The 27,152-nt window shown below is 35.5% G+C and overlaps 1 protein-coding gene and 1 long non-coding RNA gene across 6 annotated transcripts in view; one reads left to right on the top strand and one right to left on the bottom strand.

The window, feature by feature from the left end:
- LOC109265129 (uncharacterized) overlaps positions 1 to 27,152 on the top strand; it is a 177,601-nt gene that overhangs the window by 59,448 nt on the left and 91,001 nt on the right. For 3 of the 4 annotated variants that reach the window (XR_008423126.1, XR_008423125.1, XR_008423124.1), the window contains exon 3: positions 5,183 to 5,254. The exons of the other annotated variant lie outside the window; for it this stretch is intronic. This is a non-coding gene — a long non-coding RNA (uncharacterized LOC109265129). The remainder of the gene's footprint in view (positions 1 to 5,182; positions 5,255 to 27,152) is intronic. 4 annotated transcript variants of the gene reach the window in all.
- On the bottom strand, positions 4,817 to 26,942 carry MYL1 (myosin light chain 1). Of its 2 annotated transcripts, none has more exons than XM_019446118.2 (7): positions 26,682 to 26,942; positions 14,540 to 14,567; positions 10,570 to 10,713; positions 8,493 to 8,666; positions 7,963 to 8,040; positions 5,705 to 5,747; positions 4,817 to 5,133 (listed from the first exon to the last, which is right to left on the bottom strand). In XM_019446118.2, the coding sequence occupies exons 1-6, from the start codon at positions 26,805 to 26,807 to the stop codon at positions 5,719 to 5,721; spliced, it is 579 nt and encodes a 192-aa protein (XP_019301663.1). In that variant the 5' UTR covers positions 26,808 to 26,942; the 3' UTR covers positions 4,817 to 5,133; positions 5,705 to 5,718. The 2 variants fall into 2 exon arrangements, with proteins under 2 accessions (XP_019301663.1, XP_019301665.1); XM_019446120.2 differs by lacking the exons at positions 14,540 to 14,567; positions 26,682 to 26,942 and adding exons at positions 14,821 to 14,845; positions 15,602 to 15,706.

The following is a 27,152-nucleotide window of genomic DNA, read 5'->3' as shown; positions in this document are numbered from 1 at the left end:
CTGGGGATACAGATATGTTGTGATGCAAACAAGTAATTATGCTATATTATACATATGGTAATAGATACAAGGTACTATAGGATACACATTGGTGAGGATTTCTGGGTGGATGAAGTGAGGAAAGGTCAATGGAAGAGGTGATAGCTGAGTAAAGTCTTAGATGTAACGGGCACCTGGGTGTCCCAGTCAGTAAGCATCTGACTCTTGATTTTGGCTCAGGTCATGATCTCATGGTTTGTGGGTTCCAGCCCTGAGTCAGGCTCTGTGGTGACAGCATGGAGCCTGATTCGGATTCTCTGTCTCTCTCTTTCGCTCTTTGCCCCTCTCAAAAATAAATAAATAAACATTAAAAATGATATGAAATAATTTTTCTCAGTAGGAACTTTCATAACAATTTCAAGAGGTGATGATTATAATACCTACCATTTCCTTTGTTTAGATTTCACAATAAATAGCTCTTCCATAGGCACTCTATCTATATTGCCTCATTTAACTCACACAGCAGGGCTTCCTAAGTATTCTATTTTATGTATGATGTAATCAATATTACATATCTAGGATGTGACAGAAAAGATTGAAACCTAAGTCAGAGCTCTTACCCACTGTACCATTCAGTATGATTGGGAGGAAGAGTAATTAAGAAGAAATACCAGGAGACAACACTGAAAAAGTTCCTAAAAGCTCTTGTGTGTCTTGATAATTTCAGAATTTTATTCTCTCAGTAATGGGGAGTTATTAAAGATTTAACTCAATACTCCATATAAACCCAGAGGATAGTACTAAAGAAACCGAGAAGAAAAATAGTTGAGTGCTTGCCACATGCCAAATACCTCACATTCTTAATTTATTTTAATCCATAAAACAATCCTTCCTTTTTAAAAGACATTTTATGGAAGATAAACTTGAGACTTGCAAAGGTTGAGTGATTGTGCCATGGTCACACAGCTACTGCTGTTACAGGAGTAGTAGCAGTAAGGATCAAACCCAAGCCTTGACTAAAGCACCTGCCCCTTAAGGTGCCCCTCAAGGTCTTCCTAAGAATATCTAACTGATGACGATGGAAAAGTAAGCAAGAGAAAGTACATGTTTGCTATTTGAACATTTCTGCTGAATTATGGTTCCAGTGAATCTTACCAGTGGTCATCAAATGATTATCATTAAGCACACTTTTATACAAGTTATGGGTTAAGTCTTTAATATATATATTTTAAGTATAAAAATTTTCTGCAAATATTTTTTTGCCAACCACTTTTTTTTAATGTTTATTTATTTTTGAGAGACAGAGCATGAGCAGGGGAGGGGAAGAGAGAGAGGGAGACACAGAATCTGAAGCAGGCTCCAGGCTCTGAGCTGTCAGCACAGACAGAGCTTGAACTCATGAACTGCAAGATCGTGACCTGCACTGAAGTCGATGCTTAACCAACTGAGCCACCCAGGCGCGCCTGCCCATCACTTTTAAATTCACTTTTTATTTTTTTAATTGTACCACTAAGCATTATTATCCATTACTACTCTTCTAATAGCATTATACTTATTCTTACCATACACAATGAATATTATGAGATGAGTTGATTTTCTCCTTCATAGGTTGGAGGAAGACAATAGGAAAGGATAATCTTTCTTTTTTTTTAAGTTTATTTACTTTGAGAGAGAGAAAGAGTGAAAGAATGTGAGTGAGGATGAGGGAGGGGCAGAGAGAGGAGACAGAATCCCAAGCAGGCCCCGTGCTGTCAGCATACAGCCTGATGCCGGGTTCTATCTCACAAACCATGAGATCATGACCTGACCTGAAATCAAGAGTTGGATGCTTAACCAACTGAGCCGCCCAGGCACCCCAGAAAAGGATAAGCTTTTTTGTTTTTTTTTTTTTTTTAAATAGAAAGAAAAGCCCAACTTATTTGCTACTCAAATTTTTCTTGGCCACCTATGTGATTACTGACAAAGGAATTTAACTTCTGTTATTTTTTTTTTTTTTTTTAAATTTTTTTTTTCAACGTTTCTTTATTTTTGGGACAGAGAGAGACAGAGCATGAACGGGGGAGGGGCAGAGAGAGAGGGAGACACAGAATCGGAAACAGGCTCCAGGCTCCGAGCCATCAGCCCAGAGCCCGACGCGGGGCTCGAACTCACGGACCGCGAGATCGTGACCTGGCTGAAGTCGGACGCTTAACCGACTGCGCCACCCAGGCGCCCCAACTTCTGTTATTTTTTAAAAGTTCAAGAAGAAGAGGAGTATTTCTACTTTTTTTTTTTTTTTTTTTGAGCATTTCTGGGCAACTTCAAGATCTGTCCCTGAAAAGTCTGACTTTGTTCTTTCTCAGCAGGCCTACCCCTATATGTCTGGGGCTTACTCATTGAACTATAAAATTGAGATCATTGACTGAATTATTCCATCATTATGCTCTTCCTTAATTTCAGTTATTCTGGTAATTTAAGGGAACATAACTCTTCAGTCTGGACTCCCGATACTTGCTGTTTAATCTCTTTTTTGGAGGGGGTGGTATAGACTTGGTTCGCTAAATAAATCTATAGATTCATAGTTTCACTAGACTTAGAATTTAAAGGAAGACATTCTTTATCCATTCTATGATAAAGAATGTTTATGAAGTTCCAAGTTTTATTTGCCAGTATAGAAAAAAACATGTAAATATAGTTAGAAAAATATATGTTAAGAGCTCTTTCTGATATGTTTTTTTGAGAAATATTACTATGAAGTCTCAAAAACTAATTTTTATTTCCCTGATTTAATAATTGTTTATTTTATTCATAGAGGGGAATAAATTAAGTTCCTGTATGCTAAGTTTCAAATATATATATATACCTTGAGGCCCACAGTGTATAATATTACATTTTTTTTCAGGAAGGTAACTTGAAGGTAGTTAAAAAAACAAATTTGAGAATATTTGCTTATGCAGCACAGGCTTTCAAAAGTTATTTTTAAAGACTGAGGAATTAAGCACCTGTCGTTTCTGCCAGCTGGTATAGATGTTAAAAATTACTGTCACTCTCCCGCTCGCTGCTCTATTTTGCACCTGCTACTACTTGAGTTATGGGCATTTCACACATGGTAACTTAATAAGGTTAAGTCCCATGATAGTGTACAAGATGTTATTCCACTGGGAGTTAAAGCAGTTTTATAAGGTCTTCAGGGAAAAGCATTAAAGAGGAAGCTTGAGACTAAAACTTTAGTACCTTGTAGACACCACATTTTTCCAATTAAAAAACATTAAAGAAGTGTAAATGTTAAATAAGTGAAATTTAGTCACATATTCCAAAACAAAAATGAGTCTTTTATGATTGGATTATTTGTACCAGCCACCTTCTCTCCATGGTGACATTTGTCATTTTTGAAGAGCCTTTTTATTGCCTGATGTGACAACCGAATTAAATATATATTGAAACCTGTGCTGTTCAGTATGGTATTCATGAGCCACAAGTAGCTATTTAGATCAATAAAAAATTTAATTTCAGTCACACTGGACACATTTCAAGTGCTCAGGTGCCACATGTGGGTAGTGGTTACCAAATAGGACAATGTACATGAAGATTTCTATATTTACTGAAAGTTCTAGTAGGCAGTGCTGTGCAAAATTTCTGAATCCTGATCTTAGGAAAACGTCCTAGATCCTTGAGGCCATAGTGAATTTTCCTTAAAAGAGTGATTATAGGGGCACCTGGGAGGCTCAGTCAGTTAAGTGTCTGACTTCAGCTCAGGTCATGATCTCACGGTTCCTGAGTTCCAGCCCCATGTCAGACTCTGCTGACAGCTCAGAGCCTGGAGCCTGTTTAGTATTCTATGTCTCCCTGTCTCTCTGCTCCTCCCCCACTCACTCTCTCTCTCTTTCCGTCTCTCTCTCTCAAAAGTAAATAAACAAAAAAAATTTTTTTTTAAAAAGAGTGATTATAATGTCTCAACATCATCTTGGCTACAAAAGCATAGGTCAGAGTTGAAGCTGTTGGCTCCCCGAGCTCTGGGTACCCTTTGCTAAAGGTGGAAGGTCATGTTGACCTGAAGCACCCAAAAATTTCAGCTTCCAAAAATGTATAGGCAGACAGGTACTTTTCAGAGATTTTATAATCACATATATTACAGGTCTCTCTTTAGAGAGCGGGAGAACTATTTGTCACTTTATCTCTTACGTATAGATGACTATTAATTTGCAAATTCTTCCTCTGTTCTAAAGAAAAAAGTGATACCTGATAGCATGATGAGATTATAAAGTAAGTTTACACTCTGAACTTTTCAATCATTAGTCTTACCATTTAGGACAAGTGTTAAAAGGTTGAACCAAGATTCAGGGACATGGGCATGCAAAGTAGAGGGGTCATATTTGGAGACAGAATATAAATAGACAGGATCTTGAGTTCTTGAGTAACAGTCTCATGCAGAGAGGTTTTTTCAAGTAACCATGGAAAGGTCACTTTAAATTTTATCCTTGAAGACATTCAGTGAGAAGGATCAGGGCTTCGTAGGACTTTCTCTTATGAATAGGCTAGATTGTCACTAGAAGTGATAAGTCAAGGCATGTACACGATGATTTACACAAAACTGAAAAAACCTGCTTCATTCTTAAACTGCCTGGATAATTTATATTAAAATGTCTCTGATCCTACCTGAATTTCCTCAGTTCCCTATTTCATATTTTCAATAATATTTTGATGATGATTATTCCATTTGTGATTACTATGCAGACTGCAAGGATTTATTCTTTAGAAGCTTACAATTCATCCATATTCTGTACATTAACAAAAGACTTGAAAATTTAAAAATTATTTTCTCTAAGGAATAAGGTAAAAACACAATGCAACTTGAACGTTCCCGACTGACCAGAATTATTTATTGATTTAGTGTTTTAAGGATGTTCAATGACCCATGGTAGAAAATAAAGAATGGTGCTTGAATTTGAGGTTGTGAGTATTTTATCCTTCTTGTCTAGAGCAGGAAGACACTTGGCTTGTGTGGTATGAATACAATTCATAGAGGAACGTGAAGTATATAAAAATTCAGGGAGTCCTTCCATCTAGAACGGTCCATATCGTTTTGTTTTCTGAATGATGGGACACAGATCTGGGCAGTGAGTCATGGGTGTTATTGCAATAAGTTTCCAGCCAGTTGTCCTAAAAATGCTTGATCTACAAAGGAAAAGGGAAAATGAGTTAGATGTTGATTGCATCTTTTCAGAAAGAAAGCTGGGGAGGAAATAGTCTGAAGTGCAAAAGAAGAAAAAACACAAAATGAACCAGCACTTCCAAGGTAAGCCTTTTCCTGCTTATAATAACCTTGTTTCAAGTGCTTAACTTTGAACTGTGATAACCTCGTTTTCTAGAGCAGTAATTATTAAAAGTGACATCTATTATTCAAAGAACTTAGGCCCCTACTTTTATTCGTGTTATGTTCCAGATAAATTAATGAACTAGTCTCTGGCTTGTTTGAATCTTCACTGCATAATTACAACACAATGAAAGATAGGGTTTATAGATGGAAGCAAAGGTCTCAGAGATTTTTGCTTACACATTTATACAAAAGCCCTCTATTTCCAAATAACCCATTTCGACGGGTTGATATTTTCTGGTAAATATAAATAAATCTTAATTATGAACTAATACTAATTATGTTTATAGCACAAAGTGAAACTGTTAAATTTATTAAAAAAATACAGCATCAAGAAAGAGCTTATATAATAAAGAGCAAACAGATATTTACCTTGAGAGCTCCATTTAATTAGACATGATATGCTTGACAAAAGCTGTGGGCATAATATAGACGGTTTAGAGTTAGAAAACCATCAAGTTTAATAAAAGAGAGGTTTAGCAAGTTAGTTCAATCTTAATTTTCCTTAGCTGTAATACTAGTATTTATTTTTTTAAAGCTCGGTATAGTCTACTATTCTTCATCCTGGATTCATGGCCTTTCCCCTGACTTTGTAAATTTAATTTTTGGAATAAATGGTACATTAACATGGTTAGAAGTTTCTTTAAAGTATGAAAGAGTTTATAATAAAAAAGAAATATTCCTCACCACTGCCTCCCATCTATCTAGTGTCTCTCTTTATGGTGAAATTGGTGGAGGTATTATGCATGTATGAGAAAATACAAATATGTGTTTCTGAAACTCTTTTTCACCCTAATGGTGGCATATTCTACAAACTATTTTTCTTTTTCTTTTCTCACTTAATGACTGCAAACCAGAGTATCCTTATTATTTGGGGAGTGGGGAGGGAGCTGTGGGGAATTTCATTGTGTAGGCGTATTTCATTGTGTAGTGTACCAGAGTCTATTTGATACATACCACGTTAGTGAACATTAAGTTATTAAAACATTTGGCTATTACCAACAACAACGTAGTGAATAATCATGTATCACTTGTTTCAAGTGCAAGCATATCTAAAAGCTACATCCCGTGATGTAGATTCGCTAGAATTAATAGTTAGTACTACATAACCATATTGGTATTTTAATGATATGCCTTCCCAATGGGAATGCATGAGATTTCCTGTTTCCATCCACTCTTCTCAACCCAAAATGTTGTCACACTTCTAATGCTTGGCAATCAGCTTATTGAAAAATGGTATCTCCTTGTACTGTTAATCTGCATTTCTTTTATTATTAGTGAAGTTTAACATTGTATTTATAGATTTTTAAAATTTCTTTTTATGTGAATTTCCAATGTACTTATGAATTTTGCTATTGGGTTGTAGTCTTTTTATTAATATGCAATAGTTTTTTTTTTAATTAGGAAAATGAGCTTTTTCTGATACTGATTACTTTTTTTAATGGTTTGCTATTTGTCTTTTGGCTTTGCTTCTGGTGGCTTTTGCCATATGGAATTTAAAAAAATTATGTAGTTGAATTTATCAAAACTTGTAATGCCTTCTGGGTTTTTATCAGTGTTAGAAGGACCTTCCCACTCTAAAAGTTATAAAAGAATTCGTCCATGGCTTTTATGCTTTTGGCTTTTACATTTAAATTTTTGAACCATTTGAAATTTATCCTGGTATGAGATCCAGATCTGACTTTATTTTCTAAATGACTAACCACTTGTGCAAACAATATTTATTGAATGATTCTTCTTTTATATAATGCATTTATGGCAATAACCAAACGTAAAACATTGTTTGCAGGGGAAAAAGTGTTTAATTAAGATTGTCAGTGAAAATGTGCTTGGCTGACTGCTTGCCTCTTCTCCTGCCCTCTCCTCCCCTCTTCTTCTCCCTGCTTTTCTGTTCTTACTTTTCCCCAAGTCATTAGCCTTCATCTCGACATTTACATCAAAGCTATCAACGTAGCTTTATTGAAAAGTGGCTAGATTAGTCTTTTTGATAGAAAAGTTTCTCAATTTTTTTGGAAATTTTAAATTTTACAAATTATGTCATGGAATTTTATTTTGCATCTGTATTTTGTGTGGAGTGTTGTTTTTCCAACTCTTTGGGTGAAGCTGCTCTAAATTGGTAGCACAGCATAGAGAGTTGGCCATGAAAGGAAGAACACCAGACAAGGAGAAGAACTAAATTTTAGTACCAGCCCTTCCATTAATGGTGTGACCTTCACTGAGAAACTAAACCTCTTTGGCCCTCAGTTTCCTCATTTTCATAATTACTTGCTGTTAAAGATTTTGAGATCTCTCCAACTTTAATATTCTATTAAACCCTATTCTGGCATAAACCCTGTCTATCTTACAGAAATGTGGTAAAGATCTAGCAAGAAAGAATACATGTGAAAACATTTTAAGCTATTTAACAATGCCCAGGATTGTCAAAACCCACAGGAATAAAAATCTTATGTACACGGGCAGATTCTTAGAGAATATCTTTTTAGAGTTATTGTGTAATTGATTGATAATAAATAACATGTATATGTTCAGTAAAGAAGACAGAGATGAAGTTATTTTAAGCTTGGAAGGAGTCCATCAACAACCCAATCAGTTAAGAGTTGCTGTAAATACCAAAGCACATGAGATTGTACCTTCATAGTTGATGCAGCCATTGGAGTCTTCTTGACCTGCCATCAAGGCTTCCACTTCTTCCTCTTTCATTTTCTCACCTGATGAAAGAAAACTCTTTGTTCAGAAAGAAGGCCAGAGAATATTTTCAGAATTTCACCATAACTGATCAGTTTTGGGTTCCTTGAGACTATGATTAAGCTCTTAGAGGATAGAAATCAAGCCCATCCTTTCTTCTGGCACTTAGTATGTTGTCAATGAATTGTTTCTAATGAATGACCTAAATACACATTATGCCTGATCATCCAAGCTCTATCCTATGTGGACTACCATGCTTTACTTTAGTTACTCATTACTAGTAACTTAAGTTACCACTTTCCCCAAACAAACTTGTTGGCACTGAGGCCAGTAGAAATGGTCATTAATTTTTGACTATTCTTTTTTACCAATAGCTTTTCTTCCCTACCTACTTTGTTATAACTTGATTTCCTTAATTCATGCTCTTTCCTATATATTCTGTCCTATGAAGCCTACTGAAATAAATTTTCCTTACCCAATGTGGCTAGAACATGACGGAGTTCAGCACCCATGACTGTGCCATTGCCTTCCTTGTCAAAGACACGCAGACCCTCAACAAAGTCTTCATATGTGGCCTGGTCCTTGTTGTTGGAAATAGCTTGCATCATGGGCAGAAATTGTTCAAACTCAATTTTCTTGGCATTCATCTCTGGAAGAAATTGCAATTTGGAGAGTTATTAGTTACCATAAAATGTCATCTCTGAATCACAAATTGAACTTGAAAGTTCATTCCAGCTGATCTAAAATATCTTCATATAGCTTAAATTTCAGTTAGTAAATTGCTGATGACAAAAAGTTGGTGATAGATGATAGCATGAGTTCTGGAGTCCCAGTGCTTAAACTTCTATCCCCAATCCACCATTTATAACTGTGTGATCACGGGCAACTTTCTCACCCTTTTTTGTACCTCAACTTTTTCATCTGTAAAAGAGAGATTCCTCAGAGTGTTAGTGTGAGCCCTAAATGAGATAACACATGCGAAATTTATTACAATACCTGGGACAAACCGAGTGCTGAATAAGTGTTAACTGCTTTTTATTAGTATTGTCAATTTAATATTTTCTACAAATACTAAAGAAGCAATGTAAAAATATACAACAAACAAGGTAAATCGCATTTACAACAAAAGTATAAAACAAACTATCCAGATGTATGTGAATGGACAAAGTTATGTAGCCCTTAAGTCAAAATTCCCTTTTATTAGTCCTTCCTCATAGAATGTAAATTGAACGATATTGAAAAGACCACATCTGAACATTGAATAAATGAACATTTATTTACCTAATAATGCTGTTAAAGATAGATGTTTGGTAATTTACAAAATGGCATTTACAAAGTAAGATTTGGCTTATCATTTTCTCACTTTATCTCATGCTCTCAGCTACCTTTTGAATGATTTACCTAGACATTTTCCTCTAAAGAAAGTGAAGTTTGAGAAAAATTCCAGTGGAGTGATTTAGAAGTCCGTTTGCATAAATTCAAGCTCCACTTCCCCCGCTTTGGTATAAAAGGAAAATAGTCTTTTCAGTTATCAAGGGGAAAATGAGATTACTTGTTCTCCCCTCCTTCTTTCCCCCTCATGGCAAAGATAAACAGCTCAAATATCTACTTGAAAAAATTTCAGTTTTTTTCTCATCTTTTTTGTTCAGTGTGCTATTCTCCAATAGACTATTACACTGTGCCATGAATCTTTGGAATTAAAAAAATATTTTTGTTCCAGACTAATAACTGGATGACCATATCAAGCAAATGATGTCTACAATTTGCCACTTAAATACCTACTGTCTTTTGTCCTGGGATTTACTTTGGGGGACTGAATGTACATTTTGGCTTCAATTTTTAAGTCCTCTTGTGATTCTTTGGGAATAGAAAATACTCTTATTAAAATGACATCCTGTCTATTCTTAATTAGGAGAGGTGAGTTTCTTTTAAAATGGCACAGAGCAGGGTGTCAAGAGACTGAGCACTGGGCAAAGTCAGCAGGCATTGTCAACCTCTTGAAAGCACTGTGATTTTATTTCCACAGCTCTTATCAGAGTAGATCTTTTCTAGAAGTGTGCCATTGCAATTTGCTGAGTTGTTCACAAAATGTATTGTGTTTTGGCCATGTTAAACATCTTTGTCAAAATGTATTTTTGCCTTTGAAGGTTTGGAAAAAATGTGCAGATTTGGATATGATTTTATTCATTAACCTTTAAATTATGAGCATTAGATGGGATGATGATGATGACAATGTTAGCATTAGATTTTATTTCTTTTCATTGGCATGAAATTTTATCATGCTTGCAAATTCTCAAAGGAAGGTTCACTTATTTTATGAGGAAAAACTGAGATTCTAGACAGACAAGAAGCACATTTACCATCAAGAACAAGTTAAGCTCTATTCTATGGATCTTATTTCTCAATAAAGTTCCCTTTCTGTGTCTCTCCCCTCCCCCCTCCTTGTGGTGTGTGTGTGTGTGTGTGTGTGTGTGTGTGTGTGTGTGTGCGTGTGTGCGTGTGTGCATGCACACACAATCTTGCTTCCCAACTTCTTGGGAAAACACGGTTACCTTCATTGCTGGGGTTTCCCAGAACCTTCTTGACTTCTGCATTGGTGGGATTTGTGCCCAGAGCCCGAAGGACATCACCGACCTGGCTTAAGGTGATCTTAGAATCACCTGTTCTGTCAAACAGGAGAAACGCCTCCTTGAATTCTGCAAGAAGCAAGAAGCTTTAGGATACTTTTTCTCCCTTAGACCTATAAATTACCCCTAATTTCATCAAGGATCCAGTTCACTCTCCTCTGTTTTCACCTTTTGCAACCACTTATGTTGTTATCTTTGAACTCTTCCTTTTCTTAGCTCAAACAGTCATTGGCAATCCTTTCTGACACTTCTTTTGGGGACTATTTTAAAGCAGCATTTCCAGCCTCAAATCATATATTGTTTTTAATCAGATATGGAAATTGAAGCTCCTTGATGTATTTATTCATATTTCCTTCATCTGCCTGAGAAGTATGACTGGGTTAAGAAATTCTGAGGTCTTGAGAAACCTTAAGAACTCCTCATAATTGAGAAAGTTAATAAAATTTCAAGAAGACAAATTTTCAATCAGGGTTGTGTTATAAGAGGTTAACCCAGGTTTCTCAAATTATTTAGAAAACCCTCTTCCTGAAGGACAAATCTCTTAGCCTCCCCCCTGGACTAGTTATCTTCAGGAGCAACTTCATTTCTCAGGAAAAAAAATTAGAAAGGTGAAACAAATCTCTGAGTTCAATAGTGTCGTTTAACCACTGCAGTGTATGACTTTAATGGGCTCCCAATGTAATCGATTCAGAAGGAGAAATATTTGTTTGGATATATCACTATCATAATCTGTTTAAACTTTACTCTTTTTCAGATAATACATATGACAGCATGTCGCCATATTGGCTTTAGAATTTAAGTACACATTTTTTTAAATTACAATTTTATGCAGATAATTGTAAATTCACCTGCAATGTTAAGGAAAAAAAATTACAGAGAGATCTCTTAAATACTCTATCTAGTTTCCCCCAATAGTAACATTTTGCAAAATTATGGCAATATTGTCACAAACAGAATATTCACATTGATAGACTCCACCAATTTTATTCAGATATTTCTAGTTTTATTTGAACTTTTATGTGTGTGTATAAGTACATATCTTTAAAGTGTTGTCTATTTTTATCACAATCACTTTGTTGCTGACTTTACCTAAATTTTGTCACTCTATGTTGATGGAATTGTTTTTGCCTTTCAGGATTATGTTAACAAAGTATATGCCAAAAAGACAGAAAAGGGTACTACTATGGATTTAGGGGCCAGAAGTGACATTTTAACTGAAACTTTCTAAACTTAACTAAATTAGACTTTCTGGAGAACCCAAAAGTATTGATGACAACTTGTTGGATTAATCCCGACAACACTCAAAACAACCACTTTTTAATGAGCTGAAAACAGTGTTTTTAGACCATTAATGGCCTTAGATCAAAAGATGCCATCTAGATAGATTACTCAGCAAAATGCCCTATTTTATCATCCCTCCATCCCTTGATGGAAGGTTGTACCAGACATATTCACAATCAACTATAGATCATGTCACCATTCTTGGCTAAAGGTTTCCCTTCAGATTCTATGCAATTTGACTATATCAGACCATTCCCTTAACCTAAAAAGCACGCTGCAGGCACAGTAGGATTATTAGTCAAATATTATTTTTCATCTTTCTAAGGGACATGTGAAACTGAACTATTCTTGTTACTGGCTCCATGCTTTCATGCACAGATTGCTCGGAGGGCTCACTATTACCCTGCTTAGATGCTGATATACAAATAGGATTTTATGGGCTGTAATAGAATCTCTCTGACATTAACCCTTTGTTGATTTAAATGCCAAGGACAGACAGATATTGCTCTTCCTACCCGCAATTTTTAAGATTTATTCTCTTCAAGAGTCTAGAATATGGATTAGCAAACTGCTACCTAGGGGCTGGCCACCTGTTTTTTAAAATAAAGTTTGATTGGAATGTAGCCCATTATTTTATGTATTGTTTATGGCTATTTTTAAACCTCAACAATGGAGTGGAGTTGTTTTCTGTACTCCCAATAAAGCCTAACATATTGACAATTCGGCCCTTTAAGAAAAAAATTTGACAGCCCCTGGTCTAGACCAACACTAGAAACCTTTTTTGTGACAATCAAAATGTTCTATGTCTGGGCTGCCCCCAAAGCCCTGTGTGGCCCCTGAGCACTAATATGAGTAGTGCAACTGAGAAAATAGCTGCTTAAATGCTTTTATTTTTAATTAATTAAAATTCAGGTTTAAATGGCCACATGTGGCTAAGTGGCAACTCCACTGGACATCACAGGACTTAGACCTTTAGAATGCAATCATGTTCCTTTTTTTTCCCTTTTCTTCCAACCTGTGATACATTCAGATGGAGCAGCCATGACCAAAACTCTTTAATCATTGAACAAGGAAGGAAACCAAAGAAGTTTTCATTCATTTCCACAAGCATTGTATTTCCATTGAAATTTTAAGAGCTTACATTCGCTTTCCTGGCACAAGGAGAAAACCAGTCCACCCCACCAATGCTTCCTGAACGTTTATATCTAAAACTTCTTTCATATATGTAGTTATAGGTTTAATGGTCAACAGTAAGTCCTTCTGTCCTTCTGGCCAACAGTAAGTCTTCTGTTGCTTAGTCCCACCATAGTTTGGCAGCCAAAGTGACACCGTAAATTGGATATTTGAGAGGACTGGGATGCAGTAGCTGATAATGTAGCAGCATCACTCATTAAAAATGCATTAAAATTCAAACAAAATATAGTAGGATTACCATTTTTTTTCAATAAGAAAAAAATAGTCCTTTGTAGTATAATTTCAAATACTCTTGAGTTCTGAGTCATTGAATCACCTGATCTGTTGACATGAGATCATCAACCATGATGTAGATACATGTGAGTTTTTACTACAGCAAATATCCTTTTTTTTTCTTAATTGACGTCCAGACATGAAATATTCTAGGCATTGAAACAGACTGAAAAATGTGGCATTTCTTAGGTACAGAACCAAGTATTTGAATAGTTTCTTATTAAACACCTATAATTATAATTATTTATGTATGCTATCATATAACTAAAGTTTTTCTCTCCCTCACTTCTTTAGATGTAATTTCTGTGTCAGTTTGTTTGAACTTGTGACACTTTCAGTCCATAAAACATTCTCTCCTACGCTTCTAGTGAAAAAACAAACTTCGTGGGACATGGGATCTCTTGGGTCCAAAGACCTGAAGGAAATGTTAGGGAAAGTACTCAGGTTCTCTTGAATTTTAAAAATTTGAAATCTTCTAGTTAGTAACTTTTTGTGAAATGAATTTCTAATTAGTTTAAACTAATACCAGAGTTTGGGCCTGTTACTAATATTTTGGGTCATTGAACAAGTCCTATCAGCTCTCTAAAGACAGACCAGGAGATGTCTAATGTTTCTTGCACAGTTTTATGATAAACTTTTCCTCCTTCTCTGTCTCTGAATTCACTTTTATTCTGTATCCACTTCACTTGTTTCTCTCAACTCACTGTGATGCCCATTGAAATTATGTAGGTTTGGTAATTGGGCAGGTTCACAATCAATATTATTTTCTAAATGGAACAATTCAGACCTCTCAAATCTGTCTTCAGGAATTTGATGAACAGATTAGCCTTTCAAAATCTACAACTTTTTTGGGGTTTATCTATGGTATTGGCTACTCTATCAAAATGGTTTTACTTAGAACAGTGATTGCAAGGACCTATTTTATGGTGTCTATCTTTTGTTTGCATAAACCTTTGATTACTGATTATAAGCAAGAGGTTCAAGTTGAGAAAACTTCTATTTAGAGTGATTGAGAGCATTTATATTTAGAGTGGCTACACCAGTGGGGATAATTAGGAAGAGCTGATCTCATCTCAGGGGAGTTGGTTTTCTCACATGCCATCTTTATGAGTGTGCACACATTAACAACTGTATCTTTTAAACTTACCATCCTGCTGTGCCTTAGAGAACTCGATCTGTTAGAAAGAAATTAACCACAAAGAATATTTTAACCAAACAAAAATGTCCTTATTTTTAAGTGTATCCAAGCTCATTCCCTGAGTATTCTTCAAAGTAAGCTCCAAAAGCAAGCCTACTTTTCAGAGGTCAGGCATAGCTTGGACACAAACAGGTTGAGCCACGCAGTAACATGCCTTAGAGATAAGGGATATTTCAGAAACCAGGCAGTGCTCTGCCTACATCTGGAGTAGAGAAGCTCAATTCACTTACCAGCAATCTGGTCGGCACTGAAGGACTGCAGTGTCGAGAAAGGGAGAAAGAAAGAAACAATAGTACTCTTTCAAATGCATTGACAGAAGCATGAGTGCTCTCTGTTCTGAGATTTCTAGGAAGATATGTAGGTGTCATAGAATAAGAGGTGGCCTTAGGATACTTTGGAATCTAGGAAAAATAAGCTATTGCAAAAGATAATTAGGGAATATCTCTCTGCATCTTAATCAATGAATCAATGATTTAACAAATGCTAAGTCAAATACTTCCTGGAATAACATAATAGTCTGTGATGTATTTAAAATATGTCTAATACAGATACACTGAATTAAGAAATAGAGATACACTGCATTAAAAAGATCACCTTAAGTCTTTCTTCTATTTAACTAGGAGGTTTTTGCTCGACCATGTGTCTGATGGGTCGGAAATAGCTTACTTATTTTAGCTGTCTTCATCAGACTGTTTTTAAAAGTATAGTATTTTGCTATAGTAGCAATTTCCTTTCCCCCATGTTTAGATATAATAAACCTTATGTCATATAACAAAAGTTAGTGAAGCATAAAGTACTGCTTTGGGAAGTAAGATGTACTTTTTCAGTTAGCATAATAGCTCGAATTCATCTATCCTCACCCCACCTCAACAAAAGCAAAAGTAGATTCTACAGACTTATACTGAATGTTCTTTCCTTAGTTCTGCTCCTTTACTGCCTTTCTATTCAGTAAGGTCATATCCACGGCTATATCCTCCTATAAAGGACAAAGAGTTTTCTCACAGGACCCACCATGGCAGAACTTCTGGGCTGAGGAACAGCGGCAAAGCTGAAGAGTGAGTTGAGGGCCGCTCCAGTCCCTGAGTGGGGCCTGCTTGCCGAGGCTGCCTTTTATTTCTGGGGAAGCTGTGACCTCACAGCTAGCATCAGGTTTCAGAGAGACGTGGCCACTCCCCTTGGAGAGTTCTTTAGCTTTCTTAGGGCAAAGGGAAGGAGGGCTCTGTACCCTGAGGGCTATTTTTAGGAAACCAGAACCTAGGAGTGGACAGCCATAATGAGACGAAGCCTGTCAGTACTTTTATGGTCTTTATCCCTGAGATGTTCTCTTGGAGCCTCTTCCTTTAAGAAGCTTCTTACTTGTTCAGTGGCAGAGGAGCTTAGAATTTCTCGAACACTCAGGCTGACCCCTTCTCTCGTTGAATTATGGACTTTGCAAACTTTGCATCAGCAAGTTTTGATATTTAATGGAATTTATTGGATGGGACTGGGTTGGGGTTTCAAATGGCAATTACTATAGAAGGAAGAGCCTGCGGAGCTCTGTCCTTGGTGGTAAAGTTCAGAAGACTTGAAAAGGCCATGCACATTCTTCGTGTTTCTTAGAGTTCAGCCAAGTGAAGGTGTGGTCAGTTCTTGAAATCTCTAACTAAAGACCACTCTTTTGCAAGTTGTGTTCTCGGATGTATAGAGTTTATCTAAGCCAGGATAGTTCAAAGCTCCATTTTCACCATTCTCCCTTAGTTTTTGTACAGTAAAATGGGTATTTCCTCCATCCTCAGAGTCCAGACTGAGAACCAGAAAAACCCAAAGCAGGGGCTGTAAAGTGCCAGTTGGCACTTTAGGATTTTAAAGGTATCTAAGGGATTGGCTGGTAGTGGGTTTTCATGGCAGCTTACCTGAAAATAGGAAGGAACTCGATTCTTGGAATGATACTGTGAAAAGTGGTCCTTAGGAAAGATCAGTCCTAGAATGTCCACGTACATTCAGACATGTTTATCAGTTTTCTGCATACCTAAAGCAGCTTATATGTGCAAAGAACGTTGGAGATAAATTTTGATTTAAGTATTGTCTCAGCAACTATTTTTAAGGGAATGGTCACAAAAAGCATGAAGTCTCCATTCACTAGACAGAAGAATCCTTTGTGGCTTTACTTCAAAACATTTAGGAAGAAATCAAATATTAAATGCATATCACTTTTTGTCCCAAATTCACAAGTAGTGAAACAAATTTCATAGGGTGTTAAGTCCCAAAGTGAGGACTGAAAACATAATTTAAAAAATATTAGTACCCAATAAAATGTATTTTAATAAATAGACATTTTGAGAATTTATGAGAAATGGAAGTTAATAGAAAAACTTAGATGCTTTGGATTATTAGGAGGAAATGGAAGGGAGGGACAAAGGTGGAAATTTCTAACCTTTGATAAGTGTGTAATTTGGAGCCTCATGGTTTTTGATGCCCAAATTAAAGCCATGAGAGCAGACCATATTTCTTTGTGTTCTTTTTAGTCTTATAATTATATTTATGTATTGTGTCATTAAATTGAAATTGCCCTATGGCTAACATTGAAAACTAGTATATATCTTTAGTAGAACTAAAAACTACAAATAATGCAAAATAAATCCATCAAAGTTGCCCTACAGAATGCCTATCATTTGCCCTACATAATGCTTATTGGCGAGGTTTATTTTTGAGCAGAAAAATGTGTCCTTGGATACATACAAAATATGGTCAATTTGTATAATAACTTGTGGAGTACACTGGAGAATAATTCTTAAAGTTGTATTTATACTATGATTAAGCTATTCCTAACCACTTCAATATTATGTAAACGTTTACTATTATTAAAATAGAAGTGGCAGGCGGTTGTCAGACAATTTTACTCTACTTTCTCTATATAACTTTACTACATAAAGGATGAGAGCTTAGATTTTTTTGTACCTATTGAGAATCAAAGTAAACATTTAAGCAAGTTATTGATAACAGCAGAAAAGCGACAGTGTATTCTAGCCTAGAGAATAAACTACAATTTAAAAGTTAAAAGACCTGAACGCTGTGGTCATAGAATAAATGGGAACTGCTACTTATTCTCTGGTACACTTCTACAAATGATGAAAAGTTTCCTTTGCATCTCTTTCTTGGTGTTGGAATGATGAAGTAATCAGTTCTTTGAACAAAGACATGATATTAATACAAAATGTCAGCTGATTTTGGCCTCTGTTTGCTTTGTCATCATTTGGTTTGTTTTAAAAAATTAGATTTAAGTCCATTCTACCTGGAATCCTCTCCTCTCATCTCTGTTTCTTAGAAATTAACTATTCTTCAAAGCCCTGATAAAATCTCCTCTTGAAAGAATCTTTTCTCTCTATTTACTCAGCTCCTTTCTTCCCACTGAAAGATGTTTAACCTTCCTGGTTGTAAACTTCTGGAAAGTCCAGGCCATTAGTGAAAGCCATTTACCTTTGTCCATGATGCAAACTGGGCATGGGCCCACCCCAATTTTTTCCCCCTAGAGTGCTTCCTCTGTCTTATTTTTATAACTCATTTCCCATAGCTCTATAAAATACCTTGTCTGTATTAGTTGTTCAACAGATTTTCTATAAATTAAAATCATTAGAGCATATGCACAGTAAGTTCCAACCTCAAACATTAGCTTCTCCTCTAGAATATTATATTCCATGAGGGAGGAGATTTCATCATCTCCTTCAAAGAGCTTACATTCTATAGAAGGTGATATGTTCTTCTTCAGGGGTATAGGTCCAGCACCTAGAAATGCCAAGCACATACGAGGCATGCTCATTTTGAATTATTGATGTATGTGCCTTTATATTTCCACAGTCTTTCCTTAGATTTTATGTAAATGTTTATGCTTAGGAATTCTAATTTGCCAACCCTCAATTTGCTTTTCCATCTTAGCCTACATACCTATATTAGACTGTTAGTACAACAGCTATATGCCATATTTTTGTGACTCCTGTGCTCTTTAGAACTGGATTTAAGTAAGTAGTAGTTTACAAGGGACTGGTGATGAAAAGGATTTTTATTGCAATGTTTACAGATGTTTTCTCACTTTGAAAAGTACTCGTGATGTTCGGTTAACTAATTAAAGACAAAATAAAGCTTCTAGTGTATAGAAGGAATTAATTTATAGGGGAAATATTAAGATGAATTTAATCAAACAGGCTCTGAAATTGTTGTATGTTAAGCTTTAGTGTATCAAGAAGAGCTATAATTAAGGATGATCTGGGAGATCCGTGACGTTGAATACTGAGAGAAAATGCCCTAGGAAGGAACATAGACTATGGTCTTTAAACAGCCTTCATCTTCCCTGCAAGACATAATGAGGCTAATGACTGGTAAGGCTAAGTAAAGAAGTTAATCTAAGCAGGGCCAGTTTTCAAGCAAGAAAACATTGCTGCATGTTCTCTGATTTAATGCCTGGCAGAGAGGCATTTAAAGACCTAGAATGTATGCAAAACCTAAGAAAAACTTAGATTATTATTTTTCATTCTAATCTCACAGAGTTACCGTGAATCACCATAAAAAGGCAGCAGAAATACTGTTTTGGAAATTAGAATTTTGTGCCTCAGAGTAACTTATTTGATTTAAAGGAAATGCATATTTTTCATTTCATTTTTTATTTTACCTCAACAAAGGATATACTTAGGCTGGTGGCTATAATATGAAATAAAAGGGAGAAATTAAGAACAATGAGAATACAGTACCAGTCCAGGCTGTCCAATATAAGAGAGAGTAGATGGCTATATTGGATACATTGATCTGAACAGAAGGAGAAATAAGTAATTCTATGCTCAGAAAGTGTGGACTAGTCAACTGAATTCAGTCACATTGGAGCAAAGGCTGAATTTGTAAGATAACACAATTCAGACCTACAAGACTTAATGAGAGGCCTAGGTGAATTTTAATAAAAATTTAAACATGTGGCCTAAGTCTATACTTCTTCAGCTTACCTATGGTTAATAACTGATAAATTTAAGATTTTTTAAGAGTTGTACCTTCTCTACTTTGTACATTTATTTATATGCAATTTATTAACAATCCAAGTCGTGTTTTTGTTCCTTCCTTCCTCTTTTTATTTAAAAAATGTGAGCATTTGAAAAATTCTTGGTGTATGTGTTTTAAGAAATTTAAAGTATCTGCTTTTTCCTCATCTGGAATAAAAGTTCTTTTTGTGACCACAGGGATTTATGAATATTGGCATTAACATTTTAGAGATTTCAGGTCTTTTGATATGATGGGAATGGAACTAGACAGGGACTGAAACATTCAGAATTTTGTTCTATTATAATAAAGCATGTGTCTTTTCATTAAATAACTTATCTGGGTCGCAGCTTCCTCTGTATGATTTCTAGGTTTGCTATGTTCTGCACTGGTGTGAATTTTCCATGCTTTTGTTAGTAGAATCAACCTCAACTTCCTTTTTTAATGGAAAAGGGCTTAGTGCTTAAAAACTCATTAAGCAAAATTATTTTCAAGTAATTTAGATAAAGAGGAGTTAAAATATAATTTCATAAACTGTGTTCAAGTGAGTCAGATGCTTCAGAAACAGGAGACGTTGAACCATTAGGCACGTGCTATGTACAAAGACTTCACTCGCCACAACAGAAGAAAGACTATTAAGTTGAGTATATGTGGTTTTATCTCTAAGGTAATTTTTTTTTCCTCTGGCTTCAATTCACTATTATTAATTTATGGCCAGAATAACAAGGATCTGTCATCCATATAGTTTGAATTTTTAACTAATATAATTGAAGCGACTACAGCTTGTATATTGCAACTTTTGCCCTCCAAATTCTGATTTGGAGTGAGAAACAAACTGTAGAAGTTGATATAGAAACAAACTATAGATCTCATTTTCATACAAAAAGTATTTCAGTATGAGGAGAAGCAGAAGAAAGTGTCGTATCAGCAGACTAAATATAATCCTTTCCATAATTTCCATGAGTCAGATGGTGCTTAATGCTGGGTAATTATGGAACGACTTCTAAAGACAACTTGCCAGGGGATTCATTTGCAACATTAGAATGTCAAGAGTCTAAATTTGTCACTGTCACTTTGTGGTCTCCTTGTCTTGCAAAGATTTCATTATCTTTAAAATTAAAAGTGCTATTCACTATTAATTGGTGAACATATCTATTCCTTTCCAAACTGCATTTTACTTCGCAAAGATATTATCCAGGTACATATCATTCAAAATGTAATTTTGGAGAGTTACAGAATGCCCTTTAGTGTTTTCTCACTCCATTCCACCTGTTCCCTTCTTGTACATCATAGATGTTTAAAAGTGGAAACTTGATATGGTATCTAGTGGTAATCTCAAATAATTTTTTATTTGCTCCTGAGGTTAAATTCACACTGCAAATGGATTGATATCGCAATTTGTTACATTATAGTTGTATTAAAAATTAATTTGTGTTATTGAAAGGTCAAGATAAAAAAACAAATTCTTACAATTACCTAAAGAAAACTTAGAGACACCTTATAAATGTTTTCAGTCATTCCTTCTAATCAGAAATTGATTATATGTGTTCTTTTCCTAGTTCTTTTTCTCAAGCTGGTTAAGGTTAAGATTTAATCATTACACATGTGGTATTATATTTCTGCATATCACTCCAAAAGACATATGGTTGATATTTCCTTACAGTTAAAATCATGCTATTTGTAAAAAAAATAGAGATCCCATATTTTTCTCAGAATATTGGCCTGATGGCAAAATTTGGAGGTCAGTTTTGGTATATGTGTATACTTAATTAAACAAAACCAAAATTATTTTAAAATTCAATATGTTTCATTACATTTAAGAGCATTTAAAAAACTTTTTTTAATGTTTTTATTTATTTTTGAGACAGAGAGAGACAGAGAATGAGCAGGGGAGGGGCAGAAAGAGGGGGAGACACAGAATCTGAAGCGGGCTCCAGGCTCTGAGCTGTCAGCACAGAGCCCAACGTGGGGCTTGAACTCACGGAGTGTGAGATCATGACCTCAGCTGAAGTCGGACACTTAGCCGACTGAACCACTCAGGTGCCTCACATTTAAGAGCATTTTAAAAATACTTTGGTATAGTTTATTTTTTCCAGCTTTATTGAGATATAACTGACATAGCATCATGTAAGTTTAAGTAAGGTGTACAACATGATTTGATGTGTGATGATTTTGATATTGTAAAATGATTACCATGGTAAGGTTAGTTGATACATCTATTTAATAGTTTTTTAAAATTAAAAAACAATTTGTGTACTGTGTGTGTGTGTATGGTAAGAACTTTTAAGATCTACTCTCTTAGCACCTTTTAAGTGTACAATATGGTATTATTAACTATAGTCACTATTCTGTATATTAGATCCCAGAACTTATTCATCTTTTTAAAAAAGTTTTTAAATGATGTTTTTAATGTTTATTTAATTTTTGAGAGAGAGAGAGAGAGAGAGAGAGAGAGAGAGAGAGAGAGAGGCAGAGAGAGAGGGAGACCCAAATCTGAAGCAGGCTCAGGGTCTGAGCTGTCAGCACAGAGCCTGATGCGGGGCTCAAACCCATGAACCACGAGATCATGACCTGAGCCGAAGTCAGACACTCAACTGACTGAGTCACCCAGGTGCCCCTAGAACTTATTCATCTTCTAACTGGAATCTTGTACCCTCTGACCACCTTTACACATTTACCCCATCCCCAGCTCCATCCCTGACAACTACTAATCTACTCACATAATGACTTTTTTTTTTTAATATCTATGTTCCATTTACAAATGTTTTATAGGAAGCTAGAACAAAGTGACTAGGAGTCTTTCTAGGTTCCTAATATTCCCACCTTCCATCTGTAAAAGAGAGCACCCAACCTGTCAGTAACAGGTGCTAAGATAGGGGAAATCTGTAGAGAACAGAAAAGTAGTGAACGGCCAAGGTCAACAGTCTTCGTGAACCTGCTCTGATTTGTGTCTATCACCCCTGACTCTGGCTACACAGGACTGTGCAGGGCAATATGAGATCCACTCTACCCCATACATTTAAGAATAAAAAAAAGCCTTCTTCATGTATTCTTAACAGCAATTTACTCTTTATGAACAGGAAGTAGTTTGGGATACAATTACCACAGTTGACTCTGGACTTGGCCTGCAAGATTAAATCCTAGCTCCACCACCTACTAGTTATCTGATTGTGAACATAGCACTGAACCTCATTAGACTCAATTTATTTTCTTGCAAAACAAGGCTAAAAACCACCCCAGTGTAACATTTTGAGGATTAAATAAGCTAATAGGGCACAGGAGTTAATTCACAATGAATATTTATTATTATATTACAAAGAACTTTGTAGTTTTCAGAGCCTTTCATGGGCCATGACCTCATTTGATTTTCTCAACAATTCTTCAAAATGGGACTGGGTTTGTATTAGCCTTGTTAGAGCTGAGGAAAAATGAATTTGTAGATTAAAACAAATAATCCTATACCTGGACCAGAGCCAGTCAGGTAATGCAGTGTATATATAATATTTGCCTCCACTAAATACCCGTCAGTAAATACATGCATTTATTGGGAATGCTGTATTCCTACATTACCATTAAATTGAAAGTTTAAATCTCCCCAAGTGTGTGTTGAATCATTTAGATTTGTTATTTGATAAGTTTCTGTCAATGCATTCTGTACCTTTACCACTTTTTGTAAATACCACCTGCAGCGTCTAGGCAGAGATGACCTGATTGAATTACAGTGAAAACAGTGAGAATTAAAACTTAAACAGCACAAGGACAAACATCATTCAAAGTCTTATATCCTCATAGCAATCCTGACATATCAGCTGCGGCATGCATCGTGCAAAAAATTTATTTACACATTGATCTTTTAAAATCTAGGCACATAGTCATCTCATTATTTATTTTCTTTTCATTATTTCAACACTTGGCTGAAGTGTTGGGCAGCAGGTGTTAATTCTTGTGTTTGCGCCTGCAACTATGCTCATGGGGGGTTTTAATTCCTACACTTGAGAGTCTGTCAGACAGTGTTCTTTAGTCGGGCATTGTTGCTGCAAGTGTCAGCTCTCTGAAGGCAAAGAGTGTTTAGAACCATCCAGGAAAGTAACTTTAGTGTTCAAATATCAGCTGTCTTTGTGTTTTTGAAAAGGACACTCCTGGAAAATCCATGGTCATAGGACATCAGGTAAGCATTCCCTCAGTGAATATCAGAGGTTTTATGTCAGAACAACTGAACAAATGTTCTAAATAACCAACAAACTAGGAAATCAGGTTGCAAAGCACATTAAAGAAATTGATAAAACTAATTAACAATATTAAAGATTGTTCAGAGTTTATGGGGACTTAAATACATAGCTGTTAAAGATGGTATATTATAAGGCAGAACATAGTAGCTGGGAATAGTAGTGAAGAATTAAATATTACTGTTGCCATGCCTATAATACTACTGAGATAGTTACTTAAACTTTAGCATTACTCAAAGTCTCAAGGACAGCTGGATTTCTAATATTATATGATTTATGAAAGAAAGTTTAAAATCCAATTAAGTTTTGTTCTTTATCGAGTTTTCAGAAAGTTAATGAACACATATAACAGCTCTATTAATTTCTTTAGAGTTCATTTTCTCTGCCTGAAAAAAGTTTATAACTTATATGAGGTAATATATCTAGAAATATCATTAGGTGATTAAAAGCATCATAATATGAAATGTTTTAATGTACATTTTAATTTGCCTTGTTACCTACTGGGATGAAATTAAATTTTATATACTTCTCAAGATGTAGTCCATTCTTTGACTATAATACCTATAAATGTGCACTGGTTTCATAGTGATGAATGCAAATCATTGAAGGCCTTTAAATTCCTTTACAAAAACATGTTACTTTCAGTCTTATCCTTCTCCCTTTCTCTCTCTTTATTAAGAATAGGCCCTCTGAAAGAAATATAAAGGTTAAATTCCTCCTGTTTCTTCTAGATGCATTTAACTGCTCCATTTTAGTTTGCGTCCCTTATCAGGATCCATCGCATCTCTTGTTCTGCAATGAACTAGTGAAGATGTTACATACCTCATCACTGCAGAGATGCCCTAAGATTGTTTTCTTCTTTTGCTTAGTTGTGCTAGCTACATTAGCCACCCTAGCATGAATTCAACATATAGATGAAAGGATAAACCTTCAAGATTCAAAACAGCGTCACTTCTGTGCTGTGGACAATCAGTTTAATCTCTGGATTTAAAAAAGTGATGTTTTGTCTTTCCTTAGACACTTACTGCCAAACTAAATTTTTAATCAATCGGTCAATCAATCAATCAATCAATCATCAATCAGTGTTATTTGTATTTCTTCAGGGAAGAAAATTAATGCTTGCCTTCATTAGTGGGATATTTTGTTTTCTTCTTAAGAAGGCACATCCTCTATCCCCCCACAGATATTTGTAATACTGGATACAAAGAGGTAACATTGTCTTATAAATCACAATAAATATAGTGGAATAGCTTTGACACTGATTCATATCTCTAGTCTTAGTATGGAATGGAGAGTCAAATAATACGGATGATTAGGATTCTTGTAGTGGCCATAATCACGTTCATTGTATAATGTAGTCAGTGTGCATCTATAAAGATACATTAACTAGAATTGCTGGAGATGAAAAATTTGGTTTTTTCTTAATGAACTATAGCAGTCCTTTAGGCAGAACACCATTTATCAGAAAATCTGACATGCATTTCTCCTCCTAAGTGGATATTCATTAAGAAGAGTTCCTAACCAGTATTAGATTCTCTGACCAACTTTTTTCAAATATGGCTTTAGGTACCTAAAAACTCAAGATAAAATATTTGTATTAATCCACTCCTACTTTGGAACATATAATTTCATGTTTAACCAGAATGCTATAAAAATTATGAATATATTTATTTAATGTCATCACATAGATCTGAGGATGATCCAATTCAATATTTATGTGGGGAGTATTTTTTTAAATCTATGATTATACTAAAATAGTCAATGAAATGTTTATAGGTCAGCTTGGTCATTACAGGTAAACAGTATTAAATTAGCAAAATTTAGATTTATTATGTACAGAACTTTTGGCTTAAGAGAAAAGATCACCTAATAGGACCTTTTGCCCATTAGTTTTCCATATAAGGCAGAGTTCCTGAAAGATTTCAAACTGTCATTCAGACCAGTCAAGCCCCAGTGAATGAGGAGAAGGAGAACATTTGATGGATCACAGCACTGAGAGGTAATAGGCACATACATGCACAGCGTCATTTTCCCAAAAGCAGATAATCTGTGGCAACTGAGAACTTTGATCACAGCAAAGTGTCGACACAAAAATCAATCACATTCTCCTTAGTTGAAGATCAGTATGCAAGAGCTCAAAGACATAAGCTAAAAGCCATATAACCAAGTTTTATAGTATTTTGGGGGTTAGTTTCATTTAGAAGCAACTCACACATTCTGAATTAAATACTATATATAAATAAACAAGATGACAGTTATAGTCACTGAAACACTTGAGTGCATAATTGTCTGCACTGAGATCTAATTTGGTGTTGTATCAAATTTTATTAAGCAAAGCTGAAGGGGGAATTAACTTGAATTGCAAAAATCCTCTGTTTTTCAGAAGAAATAAAGCAGCTGTCAAATAAATACGCCCAGGACAACTGGGTCATCAGCTGTTTTAAAACTTTTGGAAACAAGTCGGGGCTAAAAATTTCTTTTGATGTAGCATTAAGGTAAGGGATCCAGTTTCCACAGAGATTTTGTTTAAAACAAAACAGAACAAAATAAAACACTGGTTTAAGTATTTGCGAAACACCTTTTCACACTCACACATTTTGTCCCTAAATTGCACTTTGACCATTTAGGGAAAAAAGAAAACCAGAGAACAAAAACTGGAGCAAAATACAGGCTCCATAGGCAATATCACATTCATGGTAATGACAGAGTTTATTTATTTTTAATTTGGATTCTTTTCTCCCCAAATCTACCAGTCTGTGTGGTAACGCCACTTCTCTCAATGAAAAATATGCCCCTTTGCAAGTTCCTAGAGTTTCCTACTGTTGAAAGATGTTTCAGTGACCAAACATTTCACCCCTTTTAGTTACCTTAATGGCAGAGAGGTCAATTTTTTCTTCTTTGGGTTTGGCTGGGGCGGGTGCAGGTGCAGGTGCAGGTGCCGGGGCAGGGGCTGGGGCGGCAGCAGGTTTCTTCACGTCCTTCTTTGGTGCCATTTTGTTTAAAAGGATAGGTTAAAAAAAAAGGAGCACCTCCAAAAGAACCTGTCAAAATGATTCTTGGAAGAGGAGTGGTGCTTCAGTTGATCCACAGCCCAGTGTCTTGAAGGTGGACCCAGAGTGTTAAATGGTATAAGGGCATGCATATATATTTCACTAAGTGCCTAATAGAATCTTGACACATGCGGCTGGATTGGACGGTTCGCTAGTCAAGGGGGATGGCATTCAGGCTCAGACTATAAATGGAATCTAAAGGGTCAGGGCTTCATCAATTTTTTTTAAACTCCTCTTGCTTTTTTTTTTTTTCCCCCACCTCCATATATAAAGGAGAAAGAAGTATGA

Source organism: Panthera pardus, unplaced genomic scaffold, assembly GCF_024362965.1.
Source record: "Panthera pardus isolate Hobbes unplaced genomic scaffold, ASM2436296v1 HiC_scaffold_10, whole genome shotgun sequence".
Taxonomy (NCBI): domain Eukaryota; kingdom Metazoa; phylum Chordata; class Mammalia; order Carnivora; family Felidae; genus Panthera; species Panthera pardus.
This window is presented reverse-complemented; position numbering and strand designations above follow the sequence as displayed.